At 35.8% G+C, this 27,990-nt stretch overlaps 1 protein-coding gene across 2 annotated transcripts in view; it reads left to right on the plus strand.

The window, feature by feature from the left end:
- EML5 (EMAP like 5) overlaps positions 1–26,602 on the plus strand; it is a gene marked incomplete at its 5' end in the record, with an annotated part of 113,706 nt that extends 87,104 nt beyond the window's left edge. The window contains 15 exons of one of the 2 annotated variants that reach the window (XM_082317232.1): positions 6,431–6,560; positions 7,655–7,784; positions 8,471–8,569; positions 10,648–10,668; positions 13,536–13,709; positions 15,158–15,366; positions 17,328–17,485; positions 19,837–19,951; positions 20,430–20,618; positions 20,811–20,983; positions 22,260–22,422; positions 23,332–23,435; positions 25,109–25,262; positions 26,050–26,150; positions 26,478–26,602. In XM_082317232.1, coding sequence (XP_082173358.1) covers positions 6,431–6,560; positions 7,655–7,784; positions 8,471–8,569; positions 10,648–10,668; positions 13,536–13,709; positions 15,158–15,366; positions 17,328–17,485; positions 19,837–19,951; positions 20,430–20,618; positions 20,811–20,983; positions 22,260–22,422; positions 23,332–23,435; positions 25,109–25,262; positions 26,050–26,150; positions 26,478–26,514 — 1,957 coding nt within the window. In that variant the 3' untranslated portion in view covers positions 26,515–26,602. The remainder of the gene's footprint in view (positions 1–6,430; positions 6,561–7,654; positions 7,785–8,470; positions 8,570–10,647; positions 10,669–13,535; positions 13,710–15,157; positions 15,367–17,327; positions 17,486–19,836; positions 19,952–20,429; positions 20,619–20,810; positions 20,984–22,259; positions 22,423–23,331; positions 23,436–25,108; positions 25,263–26,049; positions 26,151–26,477) is intronic. The other variant, XM_082317233.1, reaches the window with a different exon arrangement.
- Between the last annotated feature and the right edge of the window lie 1,388 nt (positions 26,603–27,990).

Raw genomic sequence — 27,990 nt, forward strand, 5'->3', positions numbered from 1 at the left:
TTAACCGCAGAAGACCATCCCTTGTTCTGTTAATAACTTTAGAAACTCAGTATCAGTAATAAAAATAGGGATGAAATACAACATCGTCATACAAGACAACATGGGTAGCAGTAGCAATAATATTGAAACTATGTCTAAAACGATGAAAAAGGGATTTCTTTGTTTCACAAGCTACTTCAAAATGCTTGTGTTCCATTTTTATGGTCTCATAACAAGAAATATTAAAAATATATATACCGATTCTATTTTCATGTTGAAAATGAAGTGCCAATATTAAGGTATTTACTTCCCCTGTGATAGATGGCTGGAACTCTCCTTCCACGTGTTCAAACTGACCCCATCCATATGTGCAGTCACCCCAAAATGTTCTTCATGCTCTCCTTCCCATCTTTTGCACAGTTTTGAGCATGCAGGTGTATGACCACTGTGTGTTGGATATGCCATTGGTCACTTTCCTGCACATTAAATAGCAAATGAAAAATACCTTCATCTTTCACACTTCTAAAAAAAGAACTTGGAAAATGTATTCTGGTGTCCTTCAACACTCCTGCTTTTAAATGCACAAGTTGTCATCTTGAAACTTAATTGGGAAAAAATACATATGTGCTTGTAATTTGCATTCCAGTTCCACTGCTCTGAATCAAAATAGAGTTAGTCTTTCATAGATGCGTACTTGTATAAATTGTTTAGGTGACCTGTGAGATAATACAGCTGAGTATAAATCGTCAAGTTTTAGTGACCAATGTACATTCACTTTATTCTTTTGTATGGTAATGTATAAATGTAAATGTACTCTAATGATTGGCTAAGGATGGATATCAACCTATATTTGTATCTGTTTATCTGTACAGCCTTTAAGTATAGATGGTCTTTTGAAGCGGTTGTATAATGTGAGATTGTTTTACCTCTTCTCCCATTCTACCACAAGGGATTAGCAGACAGCAAATTTTATAAAAATGCCACATTCTAGATCCAAGGAGCAGAGAAATCTTCACTTCCAGTCAGTTCAGTTCCAGTAACATAAACCTGTGCCAACACCATGTCCTTTCAGTTTTTACCGCTTTCATGAAACTTTAGATATGCTCTCCTGCTCTATTTAATTTTTCTGCTTTTGCTTCTCTGACTCACTTTTCCCTCTATCTTTCAGGTAGATAAATGAAATAAGGAGGGGGGAGAAGGGGTGGGAAGGAAAGAAATGATCTTGAGTGCTCTGTGTCAAATGTGAGGGTGATGAGTCGAAGAAGGGCTCTTTATGCTGTGTTCCATCAGTTTCGAGAGCAACAGTATTAAGAGTGTTGCTGGATTGTCCATGACAAATCTGAAATTAAAAATACAACATATTTGGAAGCATGCTGGCATGAGCAGGAGGTAGATTAGGCAGTTTTGCTCAATCTTCCCCTACCCCCATCTGTAAAGCATGACTGACCTCCAGTGATGGAGCCTACAGCCCTTGCATGCTGCCTGCCTGCTCCGCACCAGCATTGTCACTCACTTCTACACCAGAGCTGTCTGGATGACCTATGGTCATCAAGTTTCCTACTGCTATTAAGCTTAGTTTGGGTGGGTTTGTGATTTGTGGGTTATTTTATTTTATTTTATTTTCCCCAGGGAAAAACCTGTTGAACCTGCTTCTTCTTTCCTTCACCTGAAATATGTAATTACAGGGATTTCCTCTGCTGTTTTACATGGATCCTTTTTATTTCCTTGAATCTCCCTCGACCTATGCAGTCCTCCCTCAGTCTCAGATTTTTATGTATCTTTGCACCAGCAGTCAAACAGCACTAGCCTCTGACAACTCATAAATGTACACTGTTCCTCTGAAATAATGGCATTTCTGGGAATGCCTTTTTTCTTCTTAGAAGCTCTAAATTGAGATGGGCATAAAAACATTTTTATGGCTAGATTGTTAGGAATTGTCCTAAGAGAATTGGACTCAGTTCCCTACAGTTTGAACTTCTTGCTTCAGATCAAGTGGGTGTTTTTGATGGTAATGCATATTAGTCTCCTGTCTCTGATCAGAAATCTTCATTTGCTCTTGTGCTACTTTTCATGGATTTTTTTTTTATTTTTTAAAGAGTGGCATTAGTTGCTGATATGCTTCTTAGTCTGCTGTTCAAAGTAGCAGAGAAATTTATGCAAGATTACTAGCTCTAGAATCTGACATTCTTGTTCCATGTGCTGACTGCAGTGTAATCTAAAGGAAGCTACATTTAAAGATTTTCTTGCTGTCTGAAAAGCGTCAGAAATTATGCTTCTCTGTCAGCTAGGAAGGCTCTCTGGAACTGTAAGAGGCATGTATCTTTGTCTACTTTCCTTTCTTCCAAGAAGATTTGGATTTTTTTCTGCTGGTGTGTGTGTAGGCTGGCAATGATATCTCGGGTGTTGATGCTTCACAGCTGAGTGAGGTGGTATTGTGATTTTCTTTTTAGTCCTTAATATGTCATTGACAGCTGGATTTCTTTTTCTCCAGAAGCCTTTTTGTGTTCTACAACATGCCAGTAGAAGGAGCATGCACAACAAACAGCATGCCAGTCACATTTCTGCAATACTCCCCACTGTACTTGCTGTTTGATTTTATAGCTGCTGCATGGAATGAGAGAAGAGGTAACACGACAGTGGAGAACTAGTGAACATTGATACTATTTGTTATGGGTTTCTCTTTTCCCCCCCCCCCTATGATTCTTGGGGAAACTAATGGTTAGGACCAACAGAATCACTGGTATACAGTCTTTCAATTTTCATCACTTCAGTGTTCTTGGTTTCCATGTTTAAAAAGAGCAAGGTACATGTTGTGTTTGCTTAATTTAAAAAAGAATTTGAAGTCAACATTATGTAAGTGGTTTTTAAGGAACCACTTTTGTATAAGTGTTTTTTAAGTAACTTCTTGCATTTGTAAATGTGCTCCTAGTTACCTAATAAATGAGCAGCAATTATGGAGGTATCAAAGGAATTTAGTAACTTTAATTATAATTCAAAGTAATAAACTGTAGGTAGGAAAAAAATTGGTTGGCAACTCTTAATATCATTAACCTGTTACACAATCAGGTATTAGATATATTTCAATAACTATAATTCTTAGCCATAAAATAACAGCATATATATAATCATGGGTATGTGCAATTCATTTAACTTGTTAACCCTGTTCATTCTTCAAAGACTTTTGATTGCACAGGCAGAGAACTGGCTATTATTTTGCCATTTAACTTCAGAGATTGTAAGCACTAGAATTTGTTCAGTTTTAAGCAGAACTTATATTCATATGCAAAAAAAAAAAATCCACTGCAAAACCCAAACAAAGCTTTATTTGGTAATATTTTGGGAGGTCAGTGTGATCATTTCAAAAAAGATACTGGGGAAAAAGAGTTGTTCTTTACAAGAGAAGAGGGAATCTCAATGTAAATTTGCCTCAGATGTTTGATGAAGCTGTCAGATTCGCCCCCTCCTCCCCCAGCAAATTTTAATTGGATCTGGGCTGTATTAATTTCTCTCTTTCTCTGTCTCTTCATTTACTTGAATGAATAAGGGCAGGTTTTTACTCTCTGTATCATTGAAGTGCTTCCAGAAAGCCCATTCCTCATACCGAATCTGTGCCTTTCAATTTTTGTTCATGCAGTTCAGTAGTTTTACTTGATTGGATTTGATTCAAGTAGCACACAGTGATAAGAGGGCTTCTGTGGCACTGGGAAATACCTGTTACCTCTTTATCAGTGTATTTGTAACTGAAATCGCTCGTCTACTGTGAAGGTGGGGAACAAATACGATGAAAGTTTTTGTCCTCTTCAAAACTTGAGGTGACCTCTCTCCATATATACTTAATATGATAAACTTTGTGAGCTATTGGTGTTTTCTGTGGATAATTTAGAAACTTCTAAATAAAAGTGTAGTTTATTTTTTTAATTAAAAAGTGAGAATTTTAATCATACTTAGTGATACTATCATTGTAATATGACAGGCTAGATAAGAGGGTGCTAGGGTCAATGGTGATAGGACAGAAGAGAAGAAAGGACCTGCAAAATAGCTGGGGAGGCTAGGAATTTCACATCAAGACCTGGAAAGAGCTGGTTGAGAGACAGTAGTGATTCAAGAGAGGTCATGAAATTGGATGTTGGGATTGCTGACAGAGATTGGATGTATTGTCTGCTTCCTGTACTGGTCGACAGGCTTGTGTAGATAATGAGGGCAGCCCAGACCACGCTTGGTTTGCTTTTCCTCTTTTCCAAAAGTTTGGAGGATACTTTTTCACCTTCACAGACTAAGGGACAGGATGCTATGGCTGTGAGCTAGGTCCAGACTGTAACTGAAAAAGAAATTCAGATGCCTTGCTTTTCTGTCTCAAGGTGCATGTGAACTCCTTCTAACTGGAGACCTCAGAGAGGAAAAGAAAATCTGTAACTGAGGACCTTTGAGAATGAAGTCTGGGGGTACATTCCTACCAGACATATTTCAAGCAGGACTGAAAGAGTGTATTTAAATGCTGCTGTCTTTTAATATTTGTCTCTGAGTGAGGAGACGTTTAGTTCATGTCCACATTGGACTCCTTTTCTGACCTGCATTGCTATATATGGTAGAAGTCCCCAGATTTTGCCTTTACTGCCAATTCATTAGAAGTCTGTTTTCCAAGAGTAAGAGTTTTGGAGTAGCAAAAAACAAGTGTTAGACTACCATTCTTTGTGAATAGAAAAAAAGTGTGGGGAAAAAAAGTGTGAAAGAAAAAAGAAAAAATGTGAAAAGTCTTTCTCCATGCTTCAATTACTGTTCTCTCTTTTAATTTGCACTTATTTATGAATGAATATGAAATATGAGCCTTAGTTATTTTCCTTCATGCCTTGAATTTTCTTTTAAACTTTAAATTATTATTTCATACTTTGCTCTGATAAGAATTTGTTTAATACAGCCCATATTCCCTCCCTGTGAAAAGACTCATTGTGTTAACTATCCAATGTAAAGTAACAATATTTCTTTTTAGATCTGGATTTGGATTTTCTACTGTAAAGATTTTACATTTCATAAAATCTAGATTTATGATGCTGAATTAAATATTTCAAGTACTTCCCTCTGGCCCTATCTAACGCAATAGCCAGTTTTAATAAACTTGATCATATTTGGGTGATCCAGGTATCTGACAGACGTCTTTACCAGACAGAAATTTTTCATCATGTGTTTTTCTTTTGTAATTTTTTTTCCGTAGGTATTTTACAGGCTTCTAAGCATAGAGGAAGTAACTGAAGTATCTCAGAACACATTTTATAGTTGCAGTGTAATTTGCATTATGATATGTGCAAATCTTTTGATTGGTGAGATGACATCAATCTATAAATTGTACTAAAATTAGGCAGGGAAATGGAGGAATAAAGCTCAGAATATGGTATTTTATTTGAATAACTGAAAAAATACTTTTTGAATGGAGTTCAAAATATATAGTGTACAAACAAATCGTAGTCTATTGCTCTTAGAAAAGACACGATGATTATTTTGCATCAAAGTCATCATTCAAGAGCAGAGATGGAATTAAAAGTACTTCATACTAAAAAAAGAATATGAAAAAGAGCTGACCTGTTGCTTTATGTGTGATATTAGTTTGTCACACTGCCTACTGGATTAAATCATCTGGATTTCATTGAATCTATACATAGAATTTATTTTTAAATGAATTTTACCTCTTCAGGGTCAAACTTATGGGTTTCTTTTCGTGGCCACATATGCCGTGTATATAGAATCAATAACCAATGCTCCGGCAAATTACTAGAAATAATTGCATAATTTTGATAAATAAAATTTATTTGTTCGTATGTTTCTTTGTATATGAACAGTTGAACATAATCTGAAAGATGGGTTACAGATATTTGTCAAACATACCTAGTTGAGATTTCTTAATTAAATCTGGACTATTCAGAACAGTGGAACGTAAGTTACAGCCAATACTCATGCATTTGCATGGTGATGGTTTACTTCCAACTAAGCGTTGATCAGTAACTTGTTTCTGTTGATGTAAGAGTGAATGGGCAGGTGTGCCTGCGGTTCTTTACAAACTATTACAAAAATAAGAAAAGTTAGGGCCTACTGAAGGCATGTGGGAACAGGAATTATTATCTCAACTATTTAGATTAATCAGGTAAGCCTTTAAAGTTTATCGAATAAAAATTGCTACAGAGAAGATGGAAGTACCTTAACAATATAGCATGAAAAAGCTAAGAATATTATATCAGTGGTCATTCGTTATAAAACAAGCTTTTGCATTAACCTCATGGATTGTTGAAGAATTGTCAGAAAACCTAGCATGTTAAACAAAGGTGTTTTGTTGGTTTGTTTTTGTTTTTTTTTTTTTCTTTGACAGAGGTATTTCTTTTAAAGATGAGTACAAACAGCAGTTAAGCAGGATAGGGCTGTAAGTTTTCCATATGCAGTAGCAAGTTGGAAGGTACTGTGTTAGTATGGAATGGGTGACGGACAGCCTTCTCTTATTCACAGTTCTTTATTTCAGACCACCAGTTAGTAGGGCATTGCCACAGCCTGAGAAACTTCAGACAAATAATGTTGGGAAAAAAAAGAGACCTATAGAGGTAAGAAAAACACTGATCTGCTCTTCCTCTCATTTTAGGGCTTTTTTTTTTTTTTTGCCAGAAATTGAGACATATGTGGACATACTAAATGATTGTTTCATTTTAAATGTATCAAAGATAGACATATTGAATAGTGAGTAATTAGACAGCAAAAAAAGTGGGGAGAGAATTTTTTTTTTTGTAAATCCAAAAAAGCCTGATATTACTTCTTCCTGCAAATGAAATGGAGCAAAACTTCATTCTTAGTAACAATAAAAGCTTTTAAATGCAGTGTGTAGAAAGCAGTATGTCTTCTTTAGATAACTGGATTGTTAATGGGTGTATTATCACTAATAAAACTAAGCATCTCTTACTGCAAATTTTTTTAAAATTTATTTTAAAACTTTGTTTAAAATTCATCATTGTTAACAGTTTTAAAAGTAAAATAATTTTTCAAAATCTATTAATGATGCCTTTAGCTTGGGCACTTGGGTTTTTTTCATTACATGGTCAAAGCAAGTAAATATACTCACTTCTGATTACTCTGAAGTAGAAATTTCATCTAACCTTGAAAAATGCAGTTCTTCATGTCAGCTGAAATATTTTCTATGATATAAAACAGAATGTTTGGTGTAGCATAATAAACAGCCTTTTGCCATCAGTGTTCTAGAAGTTTTAGGCTGCAATTCAGCTTTCTTAATTGCCAGCTGGAATTAAATTGTGGACCAATGTTTGTCATTCTTTGTTTCTTAATATCTCCTGCATCAAAAGAGCTGTGTTCTTCTTGGCTCACTGTGATTTATTTATTTATATGCATGCGTATGAGTATCTCTTTCTGGGTATATATATGCGTGTGCGTATACACATATAAATATTCTACAGCATCCACCAAACAGAGACGATAGGATGACATGACTGTGTACGGCAAGAATGAGCACCAATGTAAGCTGACAGGGAAGACAGGATCTCAGTTTCTGTTGGTTTGAGACATCGTTAAACTCCTTTTCCTTTACTGCATAAGGACATATTTGAAAAATAAAATCCTGGAGAAGATCGTAAAGTTCATAATCGCTTTAAGGTTTTGAGCATCTAATAGATGTAAATATCTTTTTTAGGACCTAATTTTGGAGCTGGTATTTGGGTACCGAGGCAAGGACTGCAGAAACAATGTGCACTATTTGAACGATGGTGCCGATGTAATATATCATACTGCATCTATTGGGATCTTGTATAATGTGGCAACAGGTAGGAGAAAACCTGCTTGAGGAAAAATGTTTCTTCACACACGTGGAGTTACAGTTTATGAAGTAACTGGTATGCTTTAAGTCTTATATAAGTATGTGGGAAAATTATGATTTGTTGCTGAAAATTCAGTATGTAGAGATGATTCATAATACCTGCATAAGCAAACTAAGTGTATTGAAATGTTTCTAGTGACTGAATTTTGAAGGAAGTACAGATTTGATTAGTTTGGTATTAGCTTTCTGAAATTTGCTTTTTAAAATGATCACAGAAACTGAAACAGCTGAACAATGGGGTCATTATCGTTGTTTAATGTTTTTTCTAGGAATAAGTTAATTACTTTTTATTTGGTTTACTTTTCAGTCCTCCATATCACATACATTCATTTCCACTAAACAATTTAGTTTAGATAACTTAGACCTTTTAAAGAGTAACACAATGTCATTTGTTTCTGTGATATTTAAGCAATATGATGTAGAAAACTTGAGGGAATAGTTCAGAGTTATTGAGTGCCATGTGTTAAAATTGAGATAAAAAATGAGGAGTTTCTGTTCCTGGTTTTAGGCTCCAAACTGCAACATCACCATAATGCTGTTTTCTAACAAATATTATAAAATTTTCAAACATTAACCATGTCTATGTGAGTATAAAAGTTTTAATTAAAAGTTGGACTTTTTTTTTTTTTTTAGGCTCTCAGTCTTTTTACCAGGAACACAATGATGATATTTTGTGCCTCACTGTAAATCAGCACCCTAAGTTTACCAACATAGTGGCAACTGGGCAAGTAGGTATGTTTGTATTTTTGTAAAAAGAAATTAACATAAGAGCATGCAATTAGGGCCTTGTGAGTTCATGATAAATCACAAAAACAGTTGATTATGCTATCTCCGTTTGTATGAGTGTTACTCAGTTACCTGTCCTCTTTATGTTTCTTTGAGTGTAACTTAATAAAGTTGAACAAAAAACATTGAGGCATGAAAGAAGATTAAGCTTATCTTTTGTTTGGAGTGTTATAAAAATATTTTTTTAGAAATTTTAAGCCCCATGAAGTTAGTCTGGTTTTATTTAACTAACAGCTTGTGTTAGGCCTTCCAAAGAGTCATAGCCCTTCCAAAGAAGCTTAATTGAGCTATCCTTCATTTCTGTATGGACTAAACCCAGAATTCTTAAAATAGATGTCACTTTATGCAGGTTTTATCTCATCAGGCAGATTTATAATACCTACTTGGTGTTTTGATAATACGTAGTTGTAATATTCTAGGCAGAACCAAAACATTAACGGTGTTTCCCTACAGATAAATTCAGATTTAGGGGGAAAATATGTATGTTTCATAGTAACATTAAAATTGATCCATGAACTAACCAGGTTAAAAAAAACAAACAAACAAAGAAACAAAAAAACCACTGCTGTTTCTAAGTTTTGCAGAATAGTGTAATTTTAGTAGTCCTACAACCCAGTTTTCATACCTTCAGTTGTTTCCCAGCAGATTCAAAACCACATTGTTTTCCGTAGTGCGTAGAATACAAAAAACCCCTTAGCTTATTTTACCCACAATAGCTTTTTTTTTTCCTGTAAGTTTGTTTTAGCTATTTCGTCTAAATATGATCAGTTTGTCAGAGTTTATTACCTCTGTCTTTTGGATTATTACATGCATGTCTCATTAAAATTGACTCATTGATGGTAGTAACGGCTTGGCTAAAATAGCTTCATTTCTTGGTGAGTTTCTTGCCTCACATCAGTTTAAAGAAATCATATATGGAAATTATTTAAATGGAAAAAAATATCAGCAGATTTTTACCTATGGTTTGATTGCAAAGAACATTCACAGGAATTACAGACCTTTTATTGTCTTTAGGAATTTGCTTTTTCAACGTATTTCTTAATCTGGCCCTGTTTGCCTTTCCATATGATAGAATATATGGGAAGAATGTAGGCATAATGTGAAAATTTGTTCTTTGCGTGGATTTTCTTCAGTGTTTGTCGTATCCAAGAAGACACACAGAACCCTTAATGCTTTTTTATTTCATAATCATTTCTACATCAGCTAGCAGTAGCACAATTTTAACTGTTTTGTGATGTGGATCAAGGCATACAATTCGGGAGCAGATGACACTTAAAAATTAAGCTACAAAACATGCTTTTTTTAAGGAGAGAATTAAATCTGAAAAATGAGCTGGAAGCAAAATATCTTTAAACAACACTTATTTTTAGATTCTGAACAGATGTTAAGCAGTACATACTCCATAAAGAACATACTTAACTGCTGCTACTTTTCCTACTCATATGACTGGCACAAACATAGCTTCACCATCATGATTTAAATTGCCAAAAGATTTACAGAAACATTATTTTCAAGTATTTTTAAACTGTAATGCTGCTATGCAGAGTCTCGGGAATATTTCCCAGTACCTGCACCTTTATAATCCTGATTTCTTAATGCTCCTATGGAAGAACATTGGGTGTATTTGCCACTTGTCAAGATCATACTCAAACATTACTTCTTAGCAGAATAGCAATCAGCATTTTTTTTCCATTTAATTTGTTAAAATATCAGTAACATGTAAAATATGCTTTTTATTTAGTTTGGCAGAGAGAGACCTAACATACACCAAAACTAGATTTTTGTGTTGTAACTCAAAATGGAAATCAAAATATATTAATTCTACGAATTTTTATTTCTGATGTGACTGCCTTTTATCAGTAGTTGTTCATCTTTAACACTAAAAGCAGTATTGGTGCTGCTGCAATGCAAAGAGATGACATCAAGGTGTGTGTTAAGAAATTGCACTAAATGTGGCATATATTTTTCTTTAGCACTTATTGTGTTTCTGGTCTAATTATTTTTCTGCTGCTTTTCCATTACAGGAGACTCAGCAGATATGTCAGGTAAGGGAAATAAAATTTTAACATCTTCAGGTGTAGTTAGCCTATCTAGTAGCTGTCTACAGCTTTGTAGAGCAGTAAGTGACGTGAATTAATTTTTAGTTTATTAAAACCCTCTATCAGTCATATTACTGTCAGCACTGAATATAAACCACAACAGCTCAGCAAAGTGTAAATATAGAAAAAATTAAAATGTTAGAGCACTCTTAAACACTACTTTTGTTGTAACATATTCCCTTCTTGCTGCCCAGTGATTAGTGAGTTCTAATACATACTGCTACTGTAGCATTCCTATGTATGCTTGCAGGTTTTATAGACATGTTGGGGCTGACAATTAATATTTGTTTTAGACACTCAATTGAGTAGAATTTTAAATATGCATTTCTAAAGTAAATTCCGTTGAGGAGGCCTAGGTGACTGAGTGAAAAAAAAACAATCACCTTTCACATTTATGTATGATTGTCATGCAGTTATTACCACTGATCCAAAATGCTTGTTATGATGTCAGTTTAATTTTTTCTGTATCATTTTGGGTCTTTGACAGTTTGACAGTCTTGACTGACCTATTTTTTTTATTAATATGTTGTTTTTTCAACTGCAATCGTAAAAATTCATCACCATCATGTGTGAGTGAGTTCATTGTTGAGCAGCCGTAATTGTCCTGTGACACATCTTCAGAGATGCATAAATGTGTGTTCATGTGTACCTAGAAAGTATAATAATCTTCACGTGGCTCTAAAGCTTGTTCTGTGAAGAACAAATGTACAATGGCATTTTTAATATGTGTTGGCTTCTTTTAAATATGCCAAATTGTGCTTGCTCTAAGGATGGGAGGAAGAACATAGGTACCTTTTCCCACACTTTTAAACTGTATAAAAGAAGCAGTGATGATATGGTTGTTTATATGAAAGAACATCTGCATATAATGCCTAGAGACTTTCCCTCTCTCACTTGCCTTCTTCCTACTGCAACTTTAGTTTGAGCTTGTGTATATTACTAAATTCTGTTGTCACTGCCTGAAACCAGCACTCTTATTTTTTTTCTTCTTTGTGGAACCATTAGTGTGGAATCCAAGCTGCTGCCTGCCTTCATTAGAAAGTTGCATAGTTTCACTTAAAATTTATCGATGGCTATTTGGCACCTTTCTTACCGACAACTTTTGCTTTTCTAGTTCCAATTTTCTGTTGTCTACAGTGATGCAGGGCTTCTTGAAGAGTAATGTTCGTAATAGGCTGGAATGGCAAATTAAGTTTTGTAGTGACTTGGTATAGATTTGCTTCGTCTTACTGAGGATATTTTTTGTCCTGCCAGCCCATGGTAGCTTTATGTAACTTCTCCCAGAAGGAGATGTCACCTTACAGAATCTCTCTTGTGAGGGCAGATGTTGGGCAGCTGCAGTACTCCACAAGCGGGATGCAGGGTCAGGACAGAGACTTCCAGAACACCGTCAAGTAGGAGGACTCAAGAGTCCATGTTCTCTGTCCTGCAAATCTTGCTCTGAAAGACTTTGTCAGTTCTTATTCATGGAATCTAGGTGAAGGTTTCTATCTGCCACCCAAAAGAAAAATTTTGTCCCAAGTTATAGGCGAGGTGCACAGGTCAAGGGCAATACAGAGTTTTACCAAGGGGAGTGCTGAAGAGGAAAAAACAGTTCAGAGCCATAATAAAGCTTTCCTTTCCCTCACCTTTCCATAAGGATAACAAGGAGTTTGCTGAAAATTTTGAGAGATGCCAGTTGTTGCCAACCCCTGCCCTTTCTGTTTTAATGGCATGTCTATACTATGCTGTAATACCTCTCAAAAGGTGATGATAATGGCATGTTGGAGCCATGGGAGGAAATTCCAATGGGAAACAGAAGAAATTAGGAAGGTTGTTCTAAAGACTGTTTCGGAACAGCTGTGGAATTGTGCTCAAAAACTTTGTTTCATGTGGCTAAAATTTTACCTAGGTCCCTGAGCCTACTGTTTCCCATCATATGCGTGCCTTTGAGGGACTAGATTTAGCTGATTAGAAACACAAAGCATGGAGCTGAAATAGAATTTAGTTTATGTGAATCTGGGTCTACAACAATAACCAGTAGCCTCCAGACTCTGCAGTCAGATTTACTAGAGATCAGAAGTAAAGAAGTTTGAGAGAGAATCTTACTGTCCTGGAAATGCCCTAGATGCTATTCGGAGATTGCAAGATCTTTGGAGAAGGCATTGCATTTGGAAAAAAACTAGATGTCATCATAATAGAAATAATTACATACATTAGTAGCATGGAAAGATGGTTCTTACTGCAAAGAGCTTGCAGTCTAAACAATGCAAACTAAAGTAAATACCCTAGTTCTTCTACATCAGTAAGCAAGCTGATTATTCAGCCGACGTTCTCCTAAGAGAGCATGCATTTCAGACAGATGGCCATTTTGCAGAAAAGGAGATTATGGCCTTGCACTGTAAACTAATTTCTCTGTAGCTATCAGTTGTCCAAAAGCCCCATATAGAAATTATACCCTTGATGATCTACTCAATATTTATGAAGGTTTTTGAGTTAGCATGCTGACCTAAGTTTTATCAGGAGAAAAACAGGATGAGACAGCTTGCTTTCAGAGCTTCTGCTGTGCTTCAGAAGTCCGGTAACATATTAAGCAAAGTTTTCATCTCCAGTAGTGTAATGAGGCCAACTTCTTAGTCTTACTTAATGATCCTGTTTGCTCTAAATTAGTTTCCAAAGGGAGGCCAAAATCTCCTTTCTTTTCTTTCTTTTTTTTTTTTCTGTCTGACCAGAATAATTTTATTTGTCTTATTAAAAAATATTAACTGCTTCAGTAAGCAAATCATTAGACATTTTCAAAACATATACTAATTGCATGTTTTATATTTGTGTAGCTACAGCTCCTTCTATTCATGTGTGGGATGCAATGAACAAACAGACACTGTCGGTACTGCGGTGCTACCATTCAAAGGGCGTTTGCTCAGTCAGTTTCAGTGCCACTGGCAAACTGCTGCTCTCCATAGGGCTGGATCCCGAACATACCATTACCATTTGGAAGTGGCAAGAAGGTAGGAAAGTGATTGTTTTTGTAGAATGTGTTTAATAGTGTTAGAGGTATGTTGGCTTGAGTCAAGAGCAATTTTAACATAAAAATATCAGCAGATCGAAAATTATTACAATAAATGCTGTGCACTATGCACTGTACAAGAAGAGGTAAAATAAATGTACTTACCCATTCTAGTAACTGCTAAATATATCTCCTTTGGAACTGTTGCATAAAGATCAAGATAGTTCACTGATTTCCAGTTAAAATAATTAAAGAAAATTGTAGTCGTCATTAATTTTTTTTCTTTATTTCAGTCATTTGTTTGCTGCTTGGTAAAAACTCTTTATAAAAATCTTTTCTTCTCCCAAAAGAAGTTTTCTATTCTTCTCTGTTCTTATTCTTCTCTAAAGTCTGATGACTGACTAGGTTGTTCTACTCCTAAAATTATCCCCCCAAAATTGCACATTGCAGAAATGTGATGCCAGTACAGCTCCTCTGTGCAGCTATGTAATTGGTGTCTTAAGCTATGCTACACGTTTTCAGATTGTCTTTGATCTGACTTCAGGATTTAGGCTAAAGCGATTTGGTCAGCTCCTTTCCTCATCTCTTTTCTGTCTGGCAAAGCCATGCCCAGATTATGAAACTGATTTTCTAGTGTTAGGGGTTTATTTCTTCTCTCTTTGGCGATTTCTGTTGATGAACTAGTATCTCTCAGAAGTTTAAAGATCAGCTATCAAGTTAATAAAAAGTGATCCTTTGCAGCTTGTCTGCTAGATCCTGTGGAGCTGGACGCAATGTCAAATGTGTATTTATACAATCTTAGGTAGTAGTATGAAGGATGCGTGGTAAAAGCCCATGCAGCAATTCACTGCCATTTCAGTCAGCACATGCCTGTGCTCATGCTTAAGAGTTGATATGGATTCAACATGGCAGCTAAGGATCCAGACTGAGGAATCTTCATATGGGTCAAAAAGTCTGATTTTAACACCTCTGAAGGGACTGGAAAAGCATTACCTTTGAATCTAAGACTGTGTGTAATGAAGTTAGTTTCTGCATTTTCTGCAGAAAGTTTTCTAACTTAGCGCAAAATTTGTGGAGAAGTCATTCATTAGTCTCTTGTGATTTGTCCCGAGTTTGGGATTTTCAGAGGAGTCATAGGAATTTAAGAGGAGATGGAAACTTACTTGGATCTGAGCTCCTAACTCTTTTATATTCATAAGGAAATTGAAAATTATAAGTAGATGGCACCTTCATTAGGTGCTACACTTTGCTACTGGGTCTTATTAAATGATTTTTTTTTTTTTTTTAATCTGCATCTTAATTTAGTTTTAATGTAGGAGCAGTTTGTGCTTTTCTTCACAACCTGTGTGGTCTTGGATGACTCATCATTCTCCGTAATTTTTATATTTTTTTAACCATAAATGTATATTTTTCTCAGTGAACTCAAAATGTCCATTTTCTTTCTGCCAGGTGCCAAAATTGCTAGCCGAGCTGGTCATAACCAACGTATATTTGTAGCAGAATTCAGACCAGATTCAGATACCCAGTTTGTTTCTGTGGGAGTAAAACATGTGAGGTTCTGGACACTGGCTGGAAGAGCTCTTCTCAGTAAAAAAGGGCTGCTGAGCTCCATAGAAGATGCCCGAATGCAAACGATGCTATCTGTAGCTTTTGGAGCGGTACGTACCTTAATAAACTATTTTACAATGCATAGAAACAAAGGTTTTTTTCATTCTTCTGCCTTTATTCAGTTCAATGAGACTTCTCTGACCTGCTAATGAGTATGTCAGTTGTTTTATTAAACTCAGTTTAGTGTTTCTAATACTTGCCTGCTAGTTAGAACTAATACCAGCTTTCTTTAGAACAGAAAATAAAAAAAGATTATGGATTTGTGTGTTTTCAAAAGAAACAAATGTAGGTGCTTTGGACTGATAATACGCTGCTTGGTATTTAATCCAGGTAGAACGAAGCTGACTCTAGACTGCAGCAACCAAACAGTAGAAATGATGCTAATTTTATGCCTACCTGGGGGTGATTGTATTATAATCTGTATGCATCACTACTCATGGATGATCCGAGAGCAGCATTGTTCTGGGGCATTTGTTGATGTCTATGACTGTTAGACAACCGCAGTAGAGTTTTGGTTTGCTTTGGGGTTTTTTTGACAGATGAGGGCCTTGTTGCGAAGTTCCACATCTTTGCTGTTTCAGGAGTTGCTCTGTATGAGCAGCATAGATTTCTTTTGTGAAGTGGTGCTTCTCTTTTATTACATGTGTTATTGTCCTGCTTGCTGATCTGCCTGTTGGGTCCAGACTGAATTTGTACTATTGATTTTGATTTTTTGAAACTGTAACTGGCCTGTGGTTTCATTTTCCATGAGACTTTCTGTTTTCCAGAGGGGTTTCTTTCTCTCTCAGGTACCTCTGATTTAAGAGAGAGTCCTACAAAGCAATAAGATATCTTCCAAATGGTAACTGCTAGAGATGCACAGCCCAGGCACTAGTCTGCGGTTTGGAAAACCTCTGTGAGTTTTCTTATGGAGGGACAGATTCTTAGCATGAAAGTCAGGCCGTATGCTGAATGTCCTGGAGTATGGTATGAGGTTGTTTGAGGATGCAAAACTTGCAGGGGTTTTGTAAAAAGCTGTGCAAACTGAATAAAGCCAAACCTGGTGCGTTCTCCATACTTCCTGTAGGGAGCAGTTCTGGGAGTGCTTGTCTTCCTTGATTTTGTCTCAGAAGAAGCTGGTTCAGGTGCTCCTAAAGAGGGGCTGGAAACAGCCCAACAGTTATGCTGTGAGGACGATCAGGGGATCTGCTCCCAGGTTCATTTCCAGTCCTCTTCTATTTACTCATTTATTAGGGCACCACCCCTTCCCCCCCCCCCCCCCCCCAATAAAAAAAGGATGTAGAACGTCAACCCATCTCAGTCAAGGAAAGTGTTCTGGCCAATTCTATACATGCGTACTGGTACTCTAAAATACTACATGTGATACTGAATTTGAGGATTGTTCATGTAAGTTACTAAAACAGTTTTGCTCAATAACCAGTGCCTGTTGGTTTTAACTGTATCCTAATAAATTGTGCTTAAATTTCAGAGGTAGTTAAATTTATTACCTTTCAAAAACAGGAAGCAGAAGTAAAGAAGAACAGGTAGCTGTTAGTTCCAAGTTAAGTCAGACTGTTTTATTCATAAACTAATGGTTACTGTAACCCAATGAGTACCTTCACCTAACAAAAAAAAATGGATGCAAGCATAACGTACATAGCAAGGGGGTACAAATTGCTTGTTTGTGTGAAATGTCAAAACTGTTCTCGGTTTTCTACTTTTTTACCATAGTTGGCACACCTGATAGGCTGAAAACATAGATAACCCTATGGCTGAAGCTAAAGTCATTGCATTTCTTCTTGCAGTGCAGAGTCTATTAGCTACAAGAAAGCATCTTTCAGACTTCAAGAAAGAATATAGTAGCTCATTGTTTTATCCCTACAGGTTCTTATTACCCCTTTCACAATTTGCTCTTCTACAGCAGCAAATAAAAGTAATCTAGCCTAAAAGCAAATGGTGATCTTTATTTCTGAATGTTTTTCTTCCTGCCTTACTCAGAATCAGATGATGAGTATATTTTTCCCCTTTTCAGAATAACTTGACATTTACAGGTACTATCAGTGGAGATGTTTGTGTTTGGAAAGATCATGTGTTGATACGAATTGTGGCCAAAGCTCACAATGGACCTGTTTTCACAATGTATACCACATTAAGAGATGGTTTGATCGTTACAGGAGGCAAAGAAAGGCCGTGAGTCGTCTTTTTTGTTTTTTCTGCATGCACATGTATTCTTTAAAAATGGTTTGGATTCATCCCACCTAATGCTAGGCAGTTGAGAAATCAAAGCTACAAAAGTAGTCACTTTCGGATCCCTGAATAGTTGGTAGGAAAAAAAGTAGCCACCACCTCCAAAGTGGAGGGAAACCCACATGAGCTTCAGGTACCTATTTTTTTCCATTGATTATAACAAAAAGCCTAAAGTGGCTAGGATCCTGACCTGAGTGCCTTGCTTAAGTACCTAAAGTCAAGGGGGGTGACTCAGAATCTAAATGCTATACAAGTAGTTCTTCATAATTTTAACTTCTAGATAACAGTCATCTTTCTAAAGCACGTGTGCAAGCTTCTTCAGGCATTTTATGATGATTTTACATTATTTTGGTTAAAAATAATAGGCAAGTGTAAAATAAATTATGTGAATGGATTATCAAGTATATTGCATTATCAATTATACCGCATTACATCAGTCCGAGTAATGTTTCTCCAAGTACAAATACACGAATTATCAGAGATGATACAGTTCTCCCTCCTTAAGCTGAAAAGGGCTGAACTATTATAATCAGAAGTAGCCTTGAAATCATCTTATCATTTTACTAAATGGTTCAATGGTGTTTATCGCAACAGTATTATTTTTGAGAGAAGGCAAAAACATTTAGTTTGAAATATAGCTTTAAGCATTAAAAAGTTACCTAGTCCTTGGTGGGTTACTTCTTTTTCTGAACTGAGGTCGTTAATTGAAATAATTTGCACAACTGTGATTAAATAAATGAATGATAAATACTATAACAGCATGATGCAGAGCTTCTTTGAAAGGAAGGATCTGTTTAGTTATTTCCAACCTGAATGATTCCATGATTCTTTGATGGCGGAGGCAAACTGTCTTCTCTCAAATCTAAGGTACATCAGCATCCTTTGTTTCCGGGGTTGTAAGCAAAGTATCTCCTCAAGCATTTTAATTTTTTTTAGTGCCATGCTAATGATAAAAGAAACAAAAAAATGCTTCAGCTGTAATACATGCCATCTGATGGCATGATAGTGCCCCATTTTGCAGGACACAGGCCACTTAACTACCTGTTCCTTAAATAGTCCTTAAAGATCCTGGTTGATATTCAGACCCAGCTGAAAACTTATTTATTCATGTGCTTGAAATATTTTCTTCTAGTATTTATAAATCATCATTGTGATTTTGAGAATGTTCTCTCTACCACTTAGCTTCAAAGCCTCTTAACAATTACTATTTGACCTGAAAGAAACAGTAATGAATAACAGTAAGAAACAATAATTCATCTCCTGGGGGAAAATGGACTATTGGAAGTATACAAAACAAATTCTACATCTGCCTTGGCATTCTTAATTGCAGTTCACCAGCCTCTTTTGATAAAATCTTTTTGCTGAGTATGATGACCAATCACATGTCAAAACAGTGCTATTGAGAAGCAAAGAATATTGCATTGCATGGACTACATAATTCATTACAGTTCTTTTAGTAGTAATCGTACAAAAACAGTAATAGTGATTACACATTTTGGAGTTCTTTGTCAGGGTTCGTTCAGTAATCAAATTTGTAACACTGGCAGCTCAATACTGTGGAACATTATATTTTCTTTTCTGTTGGGGGAGATTCTTTTCTCTCTGAAGACTGATAAAACTTATGTCCCAGCTCAACTGGAAATGTCAGATTTATAACTGTTTCATTAAACATTAGAAACTTATTTTATTTTAATGTATTCTTTACTGAAATACCAGTTCTCTTGAAAGCGGGTGGGAAGTACTTAGTGCTTCATGATTAACATTTATTAGTTGAGTATCTTGTGCAATTAACATTGTGTGATTTTTCTCCTGTATCTTTGTCATTTATTTCACAGCAGTGAAAATAGTGAAATTTTCACAAAAGTGAAAAATCTTTTGTCATTTATTTCACAGTAGTAAAATACATATATTTCCTGTTTCCCTCAAGTATATTTTGATAATCTCTGCCTGTCTTAATAATAAGATGGCAGTTTGTTGACACACTTAACTGTTCCTTTGACTAGACAAATTCCCTAAGAGCTCCTAATTCAGACTAAGCTTAGCAGCAAACATTTTTAACTTGTTCTGTAAAGTAGTATGACAAGGACTTTGACTCACTATTTCTTGCCTAGCTAGGAGGCTCAGCATATTAACGTCACCTGCTCAGTAAAAACAAATGGAATCTTTAATGATTTAAAACATGCTTAAATGCCTTGTTTACAATACATTACATTAAATAATATAGTTCTTTCACACATGAGTTATCTTTTTTGTGCCAGCCATTATACTCATGGTTGTTCCTGATTTCTTGATAGATCAAAGGAAGGAGGAGCAGTTAAGCTATGGGATCAAGAGCTGAAACGATGCCGTGCCTTCAGACTAGAGACAGGACAAATGACGGACTGTGTTCGCTCTGTTTGTAGAGGCAAGGTAAAGAAAGCATCATGTCTTTAAAATAAAGCTTATAATTTGTGGGTTGATCTGTAGCATTAAATATATGATAAATTGTTTGCTTCCTGTTTATCTTAGAATTAGTATTTGAATTTAAAGGTTGAGCTAGAAGGTGTCCACAATTGATTTTACAGCAGAAGAAAAATGCTTTGGGTTATCTTAGTCTGACTTAGGATAGTATTGTGTATGTATTTTTATTAAAGACTAACTAAGGATTTCTTCTATTCTTTTCACACTTCAAATATCTGACTTACAATCAATAGCTCAACTAGCATCATGACTTGTACTTTAATAAATCATAGATGAGTTTAAAAAATATATTATTTTTGATTATTTGATTATTTGATTTCAGCAAACCTTCTTGACAGAACTATAGATTTGTATTATATCTTTACTACTGTTCATCCTGAGTAGTTAATGTATTATATCAGAGATAATTCTTTCCCTGTTGTTCAAGGGGAAAATTCTCGTTGGGACAAGAAATGCTGAAATAATTGAAGTTGGAGAGAAAAATGCTGCATGTAACATTCTAATTAATGGTCATATGGATGGACCAATCTGGGGCCTAGCAACGCATCCTTCCAGAGATTTTTTCCTTTCTGCTGCAGAAGATGGCACAGTAAGACTCTGGGATATTGCGGAAAAGGTAGGTGTGGGAGAATAGTTGTTTAGGAAAAAAGAAAATCCTAGACTTGTGGTGGTGTTGAGGACTTGAAACTTATTTTTTAATGTATTCTGAGAATAATCCATCTGATAGTAGCAAACTCTTAGCATAAGGTATTTTTAAAATATGAACAAATAGAAACATTTACTCTTCTGGGTTTTTATTTCTTCACAGAAGATGCTGAACAAAGTCAGCTTAGGACACGCAGCTCGTACTGTTTGTTACAGCCCGGAAGGTGATATGGTAGCTATTGGCATGAAAAATGGAGAATTTATTATCTTGCTTGTGACTTCTCTAAAAATTTGGGGGAAAAAAAGGGACAGAAGATCAGCTATTCAAGATATCAGGTCAGAAAATATAATGCCTTTGTCTATTGTAGTATTCTAGAAATCTGTATCATTTTGATTTTTAAAAAATACAATTTTATGTTCTGAGGAGCATTGCAGTGATATTTCAGAGATCTGGAATCAATGAGTGAATTGTGGAGTTTGTGTGATTACTCTGATACCAGGAATAAAAAGGAAGGAGGAGGTACGTGAAGACAAGAGATAGCAAACAGTCAAAACCCAGGCAGTACAGTGGGGGCAGTGTCAGATGATATTGCCAAGGGTTAGCTAAAATGAAGGGTGAACGAGGAAGTAAATGGACAACAGGAACAGACCATCCTAATGAGGGGGCAGATGAGAAGGTGTGAAAAGGAGCAGGGTGAGATGATGTGTAGGCAGTAAAATGAGATCAGAAGTTTACAGATGAAGACTGGATTGTGAGAGATGATGGAAATGTCTGTCTGTCAGTTTGCTCTTTAAGGTGTTTTGTTAGAAAGGAGTTAGCAGAAGTAAAATTTTGCTTCTGTTTCCTGAACGGAGGACAAGACTGTTCCTTCTGTGAGATTAATCGATCGTAATCAGCTCAGGGAAGCTTCTGGAGAGCAAAGTGGGGTGAGTGGGAGAAATACGAGCAAACATGGACCTTGCTGCAGCAAGGCAGGAGAGCCCCACTTGGAGTTAGGGGGTTACTGGAATCGGAAAGCTGTCCCAAGGTATGTCCCAGAGATAAGAGAAATAAGGAAACTTCCCAAGTAACACAAAAGCGGCTGTAAGGAATTTGTTCGGCTCAGGAAGCTACTGAGTTTCAAGACTAGCGAGCAAAACTGGGGGAAAGAAACCACTGTGTAAAGATACATTGAGCAGATGAAAGATTTGATTTCACATCTTTCTATTCAGTACATTTCATATAGAAGGTCTGGCTTTTCTTCATTTACATCATTTCGTTTTTCTAGTTTGTAGCCTTGTAAGTATAGCATTAGAGAGTCAAAGTCATCAGGGGCATGTCACAAAGTTGTGACTCATGAGATCAGGTAATGAACAGAGTTATTCCAGAGATGTTCCCAGTTCACTTCTATGTGACAGCTGTACCAAAATGATTGCCACCTTCTACTGCATATATGTTCCCTAAAAATTTTATTTGTTTCAAAAGTTATTTTGCTTTGCAGACAGAATACTCTACCTTCCTCTTTAGTTCTGGATAGCAGATACTTGAAATGCAAATTCACCTGTGCTTCTCAAATATTAGAATCTGTTGTAAGTGCCAACCTGTGTTCATAAAACCCTTTTATCTGTTCAGGTTTAGCCCGGATTCTCGTTACTTAGCAGTTGGTTCCAGTGAGAATGCAGTGGATTTTTATGATCTGACTTTGGGTCCCACACTAAATCGAGTCAGCTATTGCAAAGACATCCCAAGTTTTGTGATCCAGATGGACTTCTCCGCAGATAGCTCTTATCTCCAGGTATCAGTCATTAGTTGTTCAAGATACTAAATGGAAAACGTACTCAAGATAGATAACTCCGCAAGTATTCTCCTTTGACAACTGCTAAGTTTTGTAATGAAATGTAGTAGGTTACTGTCACTAGACTATTACTTTGTTGTAGTGATAAGTGGATGATGAAAATAATTATCCTGGATATTAAATACAAGAAATAAGCATAGAAAGGAGAAACAGATTTCAAAATGTGTCTCCCTGCCTTTTTATCTCTGTGCTGCTGATGGGCTATCTTAAAAGAGGAAGGAGTACAGTCTATCATTCTGTAAGCCCCAGGGACCTGTGAATTCTTCATATCCCTGGCCAGAATGGTAGCATTACACATCGTTTCAGTGCTAGCCTTCGTGGAGCAGCACCAAAATCATGGTGTTACAACTCCCAGCCACAGGGCTCAAAACATTTCTTAAAATCAAAATAAAGTAGGCATACTTTTTCTTTCTATATTTTGTTCACATCTGAGAGGAGGAATAAGCTTCTCTCACTGTCAAATCAACATCTGCAGGGTGAGAGGAATACCTTTGTGTCAGTTTTAAAGATATGAGTTTATTTTGCCTTATTTATACACACACATACATATAAACACACACTATATAGAGAAAATTAATATTAACGTGCAGAATGCGAGATGTTTCAATTATGTTTTTTATTAATTAAACGTTTTAAAATGGAAGATTTCTTATGCTTTCTCACTGTTGCTTTATGCTTGTATAGATTTTTGAGAATTTTTAACCCATTGAGCAAGTTTTATTAATAGATAAGTTACTTATAGAGTAAAAGGTAACTATCAAGAAATTGCTTTTCAAAGCCCTTTAGAATTATATCTTCTGCTTTTCAAACAAGTTCATGTATTCTGAATTCTCTGTGGTCATCTCGAAGGTCTCTACTGGGTCTTACAAAAGGCAAGTCTATGAAGTGCCTTCAGGAAAACAGCTTGTGGACCAGGCTGTGATTGACAGAATAACGTGGGCTACTTGGACAAGGTAAATGTCACACATTTACACCTGTTAAAACACTTGTAACTTCCAGGAGAAGCAGCTACTGTTTAAAAGCATATTTCATCCCTTCATTCAGTCAGATACTTTCTTCTAATGCACCCATTTGCTCTGGCAAAAGATCAGGTAAGTACAGTACAGGAAAAGAAAGTACATAGCAGGTTCCCTCAGTAGAACGCGAGCTGTTTGACCGGTGAGGATATCCGATAAAAACTGATCTCTCTAATGCGTGCCTTTCTATTCGTTGTGTATTTCTAGCTTCCTCGGATACATCTCTAGCAGCCTCAGCAGTTTTTTATTGCACTGTGCGAATTACCTGGAATACTGCACTATTTACTTCAAAATAGCGATTTGGGGATAAGAGTATAGGAAAAATTAAAACATATCAGAACATGAAAAGACAATACAAGACTATGATAATTCAAGTTTTATTTACAGTATTACACTAGTGGTATCTGTATTTTAAGGTTGCTATTAACATTTCCATATTAAAAGATATACAAAAGTACTTTTAAATACCTTAAAGTTATTATGTTTCATTCAAAACAGACTTAGAAATTACATGAAGAATGATACCATATTTTATTCTTATTTCACATTTAAATAATTTATTTTATATTCTGTGCAAATCTGATTTCCTGTGCCTTATTTCAGGCTCCTTTGCCTGCTTTCAATTATTGTCCTCTGATTAGCACCCTCAGACAAAAACTGAGAATAAATACTTGAAAATTTTCCACATATGAACCACTTTAAGCAATAGTAATCCTGACTAAAATTACAGGCTTTTCAGAGGGCTCTGAAAAACCCATTTTGCTAGCTTTCTGTTTTCTGCTTGGTTAATCTATTTTTGTCACCTTTTTGATATGAAAACCAGAAACCTGTCTTTTCTGATGCAAGTCAGTATGTCCGAAGTAAATCATTCCTTTTTGAATGTAGTGTACTGTGCTTTGATCTGGGGGGGAAAAGAATCACAGAGAAATTCCCAAATCATTCACCTATTAACAAATGATAAAGCGCTTGTTTCTGTGCATTCTTGGAAGTGTGCTTATCCATTGTAAGCACAGCTGAATAAAAAGCAACTTTTCACAAGGCTTTGCAAAGGAAATTTTCTATAAATGTCTGGTTTAGAGTCTCAAGATAATTATGTTTTCTGTGTAGGACAATTTCTCTCTCTCCAATATTAATGAAGAATCTTCACTGGACTCAAGGAAACTTTTCATCTAATTGATATGAAAATGTTACAGAATCAGCAAAACAGAGTTATAATGAGAATGTACATATTTTTATTTTCCAGCAGCTGAAGCTTATTCATCTAATGCTTATGCTTTGACATTCTATTTTTAATTGTCCTTTCTTTATTCATTTTTTCAGCAAATGCCTCCCTGGACAATATTAGTACTCTTGATGTCACCTCTGCTTCTTAGTGTTGTCATGGGCCATGTTATTTGGGGCATTATATCACTGAATCAGTTTCAGAAGCAATTATGGAATAATATAAAAATTAATTACAGAGTAAAACCTATATGAGATGTGTATGTTTCAGAATGAAATGTAAAAATTACATTTTTATAAAACCAGTTACAATATAAGAGCTGCTTACTATTTCCTTACTCTTGTTTTTGCTACGGTTTTCAAAAGAGTCTCTTGCTCTTCTGTTTCAGTGTTCTAGGGGATGAAGTAATTGGAATCTGGTCCAGGCATGCTGAAAAAGCTGATGTAAACTGTGCCTGTGTCTCTCACTCGGGAATCAATCTTGTAACAGGCGATGATTTTGGCATGGTCAAACTGTTTGACTTCCCGTGTCCTGAAAAATTTGTAAGAACGTGTTTTTGCATCATTAGAACAAAAAGTACTGTTGATACTATGGTCTTGTATCGTTTCTCTAGAAGGCATATGATGGAAATATCTTCTACTCTAAATTTGTAGCTTTTAAATGCATCTATGTAACTTTAGCTCTATACACTTACAAGCATGCTTAACCTCAAACTTTTCCTAACACTTTGTGCAATAGCTCTTGCTATAAGCTCTTGTAGGTGGCAATATTGTCTGCCAGTCTGCATTACCATAGTGCCTTCATATTGAAAATCTCAAATCCCTTAGTTTTATTTATCCACATCTCCAATCTCCATTTGACAGATGAGGAAGACAGCTGGTAATTTTAGTCCCATCTGTGTATTTCCATGGATGAAGAGTTTACAGATTTTTTGCTAACAGTAGTACTGCTAATTTTCAGGATTTGAGACTGCACAGTGTAAACTGCTTGTACACTTATAATGAAAATAATTTTTTCAGTGTTGGGAATTTTACACAAAATTTAGAGGTTAATCATGTGACAAGATATATTTCATTTTATTGGGTTAGCTTGAGCATTGTTCCCAATTTGCAGGTGCTGTCTCATTTGGTGACAATTTAATCTGCGTTGCAACTCAATAATAGCTCTCCTTCAGGAGATCTTTCATGTTTGAAAACCTATAGAACATTTCGAATTATATAAATAAATGATGCAATAAAATGGTAGATAAAAATATGCATACCTCGTTTGATTTAGGAGGACACAGAGTATTTAGACTCTCTCATTTTATTGCTGTTTTTTTTCCTTCAGGCAAAACACAAACGATTTTTAGGTCACTCTGCCCACTTGACTAATATTCGATTTACAAGTGGAGATAGATATGTGGTCAGTGCTGGAGGGGATGACTGCAGGTATGTATCCTTTCCATTATTGTCCAAAAGTACACAGCAGTGGATGTGGACAGTCCACAACAGTATAAAGCTCAAGTTCAGAGTCTTCATCTTTTTATCTGTGTGCTTGCTTTTCTGTTTGTATATAAAGAAATGGATATTTGCAACAAAATAAATAGCCCAGATGTTAATATGAACAGTTAAGATTTAATAAATTAAAATGTTGACATCAGTATTCAGAGCATCATACTTTTAACTGAAATTTTTCTTTTGACTGTTATTAGCCATTTCTTTTAACAATATTGTAGTCTTTTATATCTCATATTTAATGTCTTTTTGAAAATGCAGCTTATTTGTTTGGAAATGTGTGCATATGCCTCATTGAGAGAGACATGGAGACTTGCAAAGAGGACACTGCATGAAGTACCAGGCATGAAATACCCAGGATTGCAATGTGACATTCTGCTGTGCCCTGCATGTGTTAGAAATGGTGCTGATCCAAGACACAGAGCAATCTGTGTCTGAAAGACAAGTATCTAGAGTCTGTCAGAAGGATGGACTGTAACAAATACGCTGAGGCCGTTAGATGTGCTTCAGTATCGGATAATCCGGGTTTGTATTTCACTCACTGCCAGATGTTGAAAATGAAATAAGTGGATAAAAGGAAAAAGTGAATTGTTAATCAATGTACAGTTTCACAGTAAGATCCTGGGGTTTTAATCAAGAGACGTTATTTCTGACCTAGTGCTGTACATTGATCTATTTTCAGCATGAATGTTTCTCCTTTAAGTTTTGGGGTCTGAATATCATTGGAAAAAAGAGTATTCCATATTTTATTACTGAAAGAAACCATATATTAACTCTTAAATATATAGTATTTTAATAAATGTTTAATTATTATGATGGAAACGATATTTCTATGACTGGTCAAAAGGAAGCATCATCTGGTGAAGCAGAAAATAAGAGAGTTGGTTCCTTAGGACATAATTATTTCTGTATTTAGAGGCCTGGGTCACAGTCATGTCTGGTGAAAGCCGTTCGATATGCATGATCTTCATGGCTAATTTAGTGTTTTTGTTGCACTTAAACATTAAATTAGTTCTGTGAGCAAAAATAGATTTGCTCACTTCGCGAGTGCCTTGCCCACAACCTAAAAGTCTAACTCCAATTTTTGCCTTGTGAATAAAAGTATTCTCAGTGGAAGAGAGATTATTGCTGTGTTACTTGACTGGGCTTTTAGCCTCAATGCTGGAAATGTGGACTAGGGTGAGGATTTTATAGTCTTCATAATCGATAAAGCTTGGGATGTCACCAGTTGCAAAAATAGAATTTCATAGCAATATGAATTGATTTTATTTTCTCAGCATCATAGGGTATTCAGAGAGAATATTAACTTTCCAAACATTATATTTTGTACATTTGAACTTTTTAACAGAGTTAGGACTAGCTGGGAGAGGTCTCTACTCGGATTTCTCTCCCGATTGTAAAAAATGTCCAATCATATGCTTCTTTAAATGGACCTGCTGTCACCTCTAGCATAAGTGCATTTATTCTATCCTGCAACATAACTGAGACTCTAAGTTGAAAAAAACATTTCCGTGATAATGAAAACCTGAACAGAGCCATGGTTTGGGTACCAGTGAGGAAGATTTCATCAGCTGTTAGTCTAAATCATGTCACAGAGAGACATTACAGACTGGTTTTTAATCATTGCAGATAGTTTTCATGCAAGATGAAGGGAACAGAAGTAACTAATTATCAGCACTGCTCTCATAATGACATTCTGCTGTGAACGTAAAGCTCTTTTTCTCCGTGTAAGCCAGCACTGCTTTAACCATGGCATTTGTTTAGGTCGGTCAGT

This window comes from Platalea leucorodia (genome assembly GCF_965183815.1).
Source record: "Platalea leucorodia genome assembly, chromosome: 7".
NCBI classification, from domain to species: Eukaryota; Metazoa; Chordata; class Aves; order Pelecaniformes; family Threskiornithidae; genus Platalea; species Platalea leucorodia.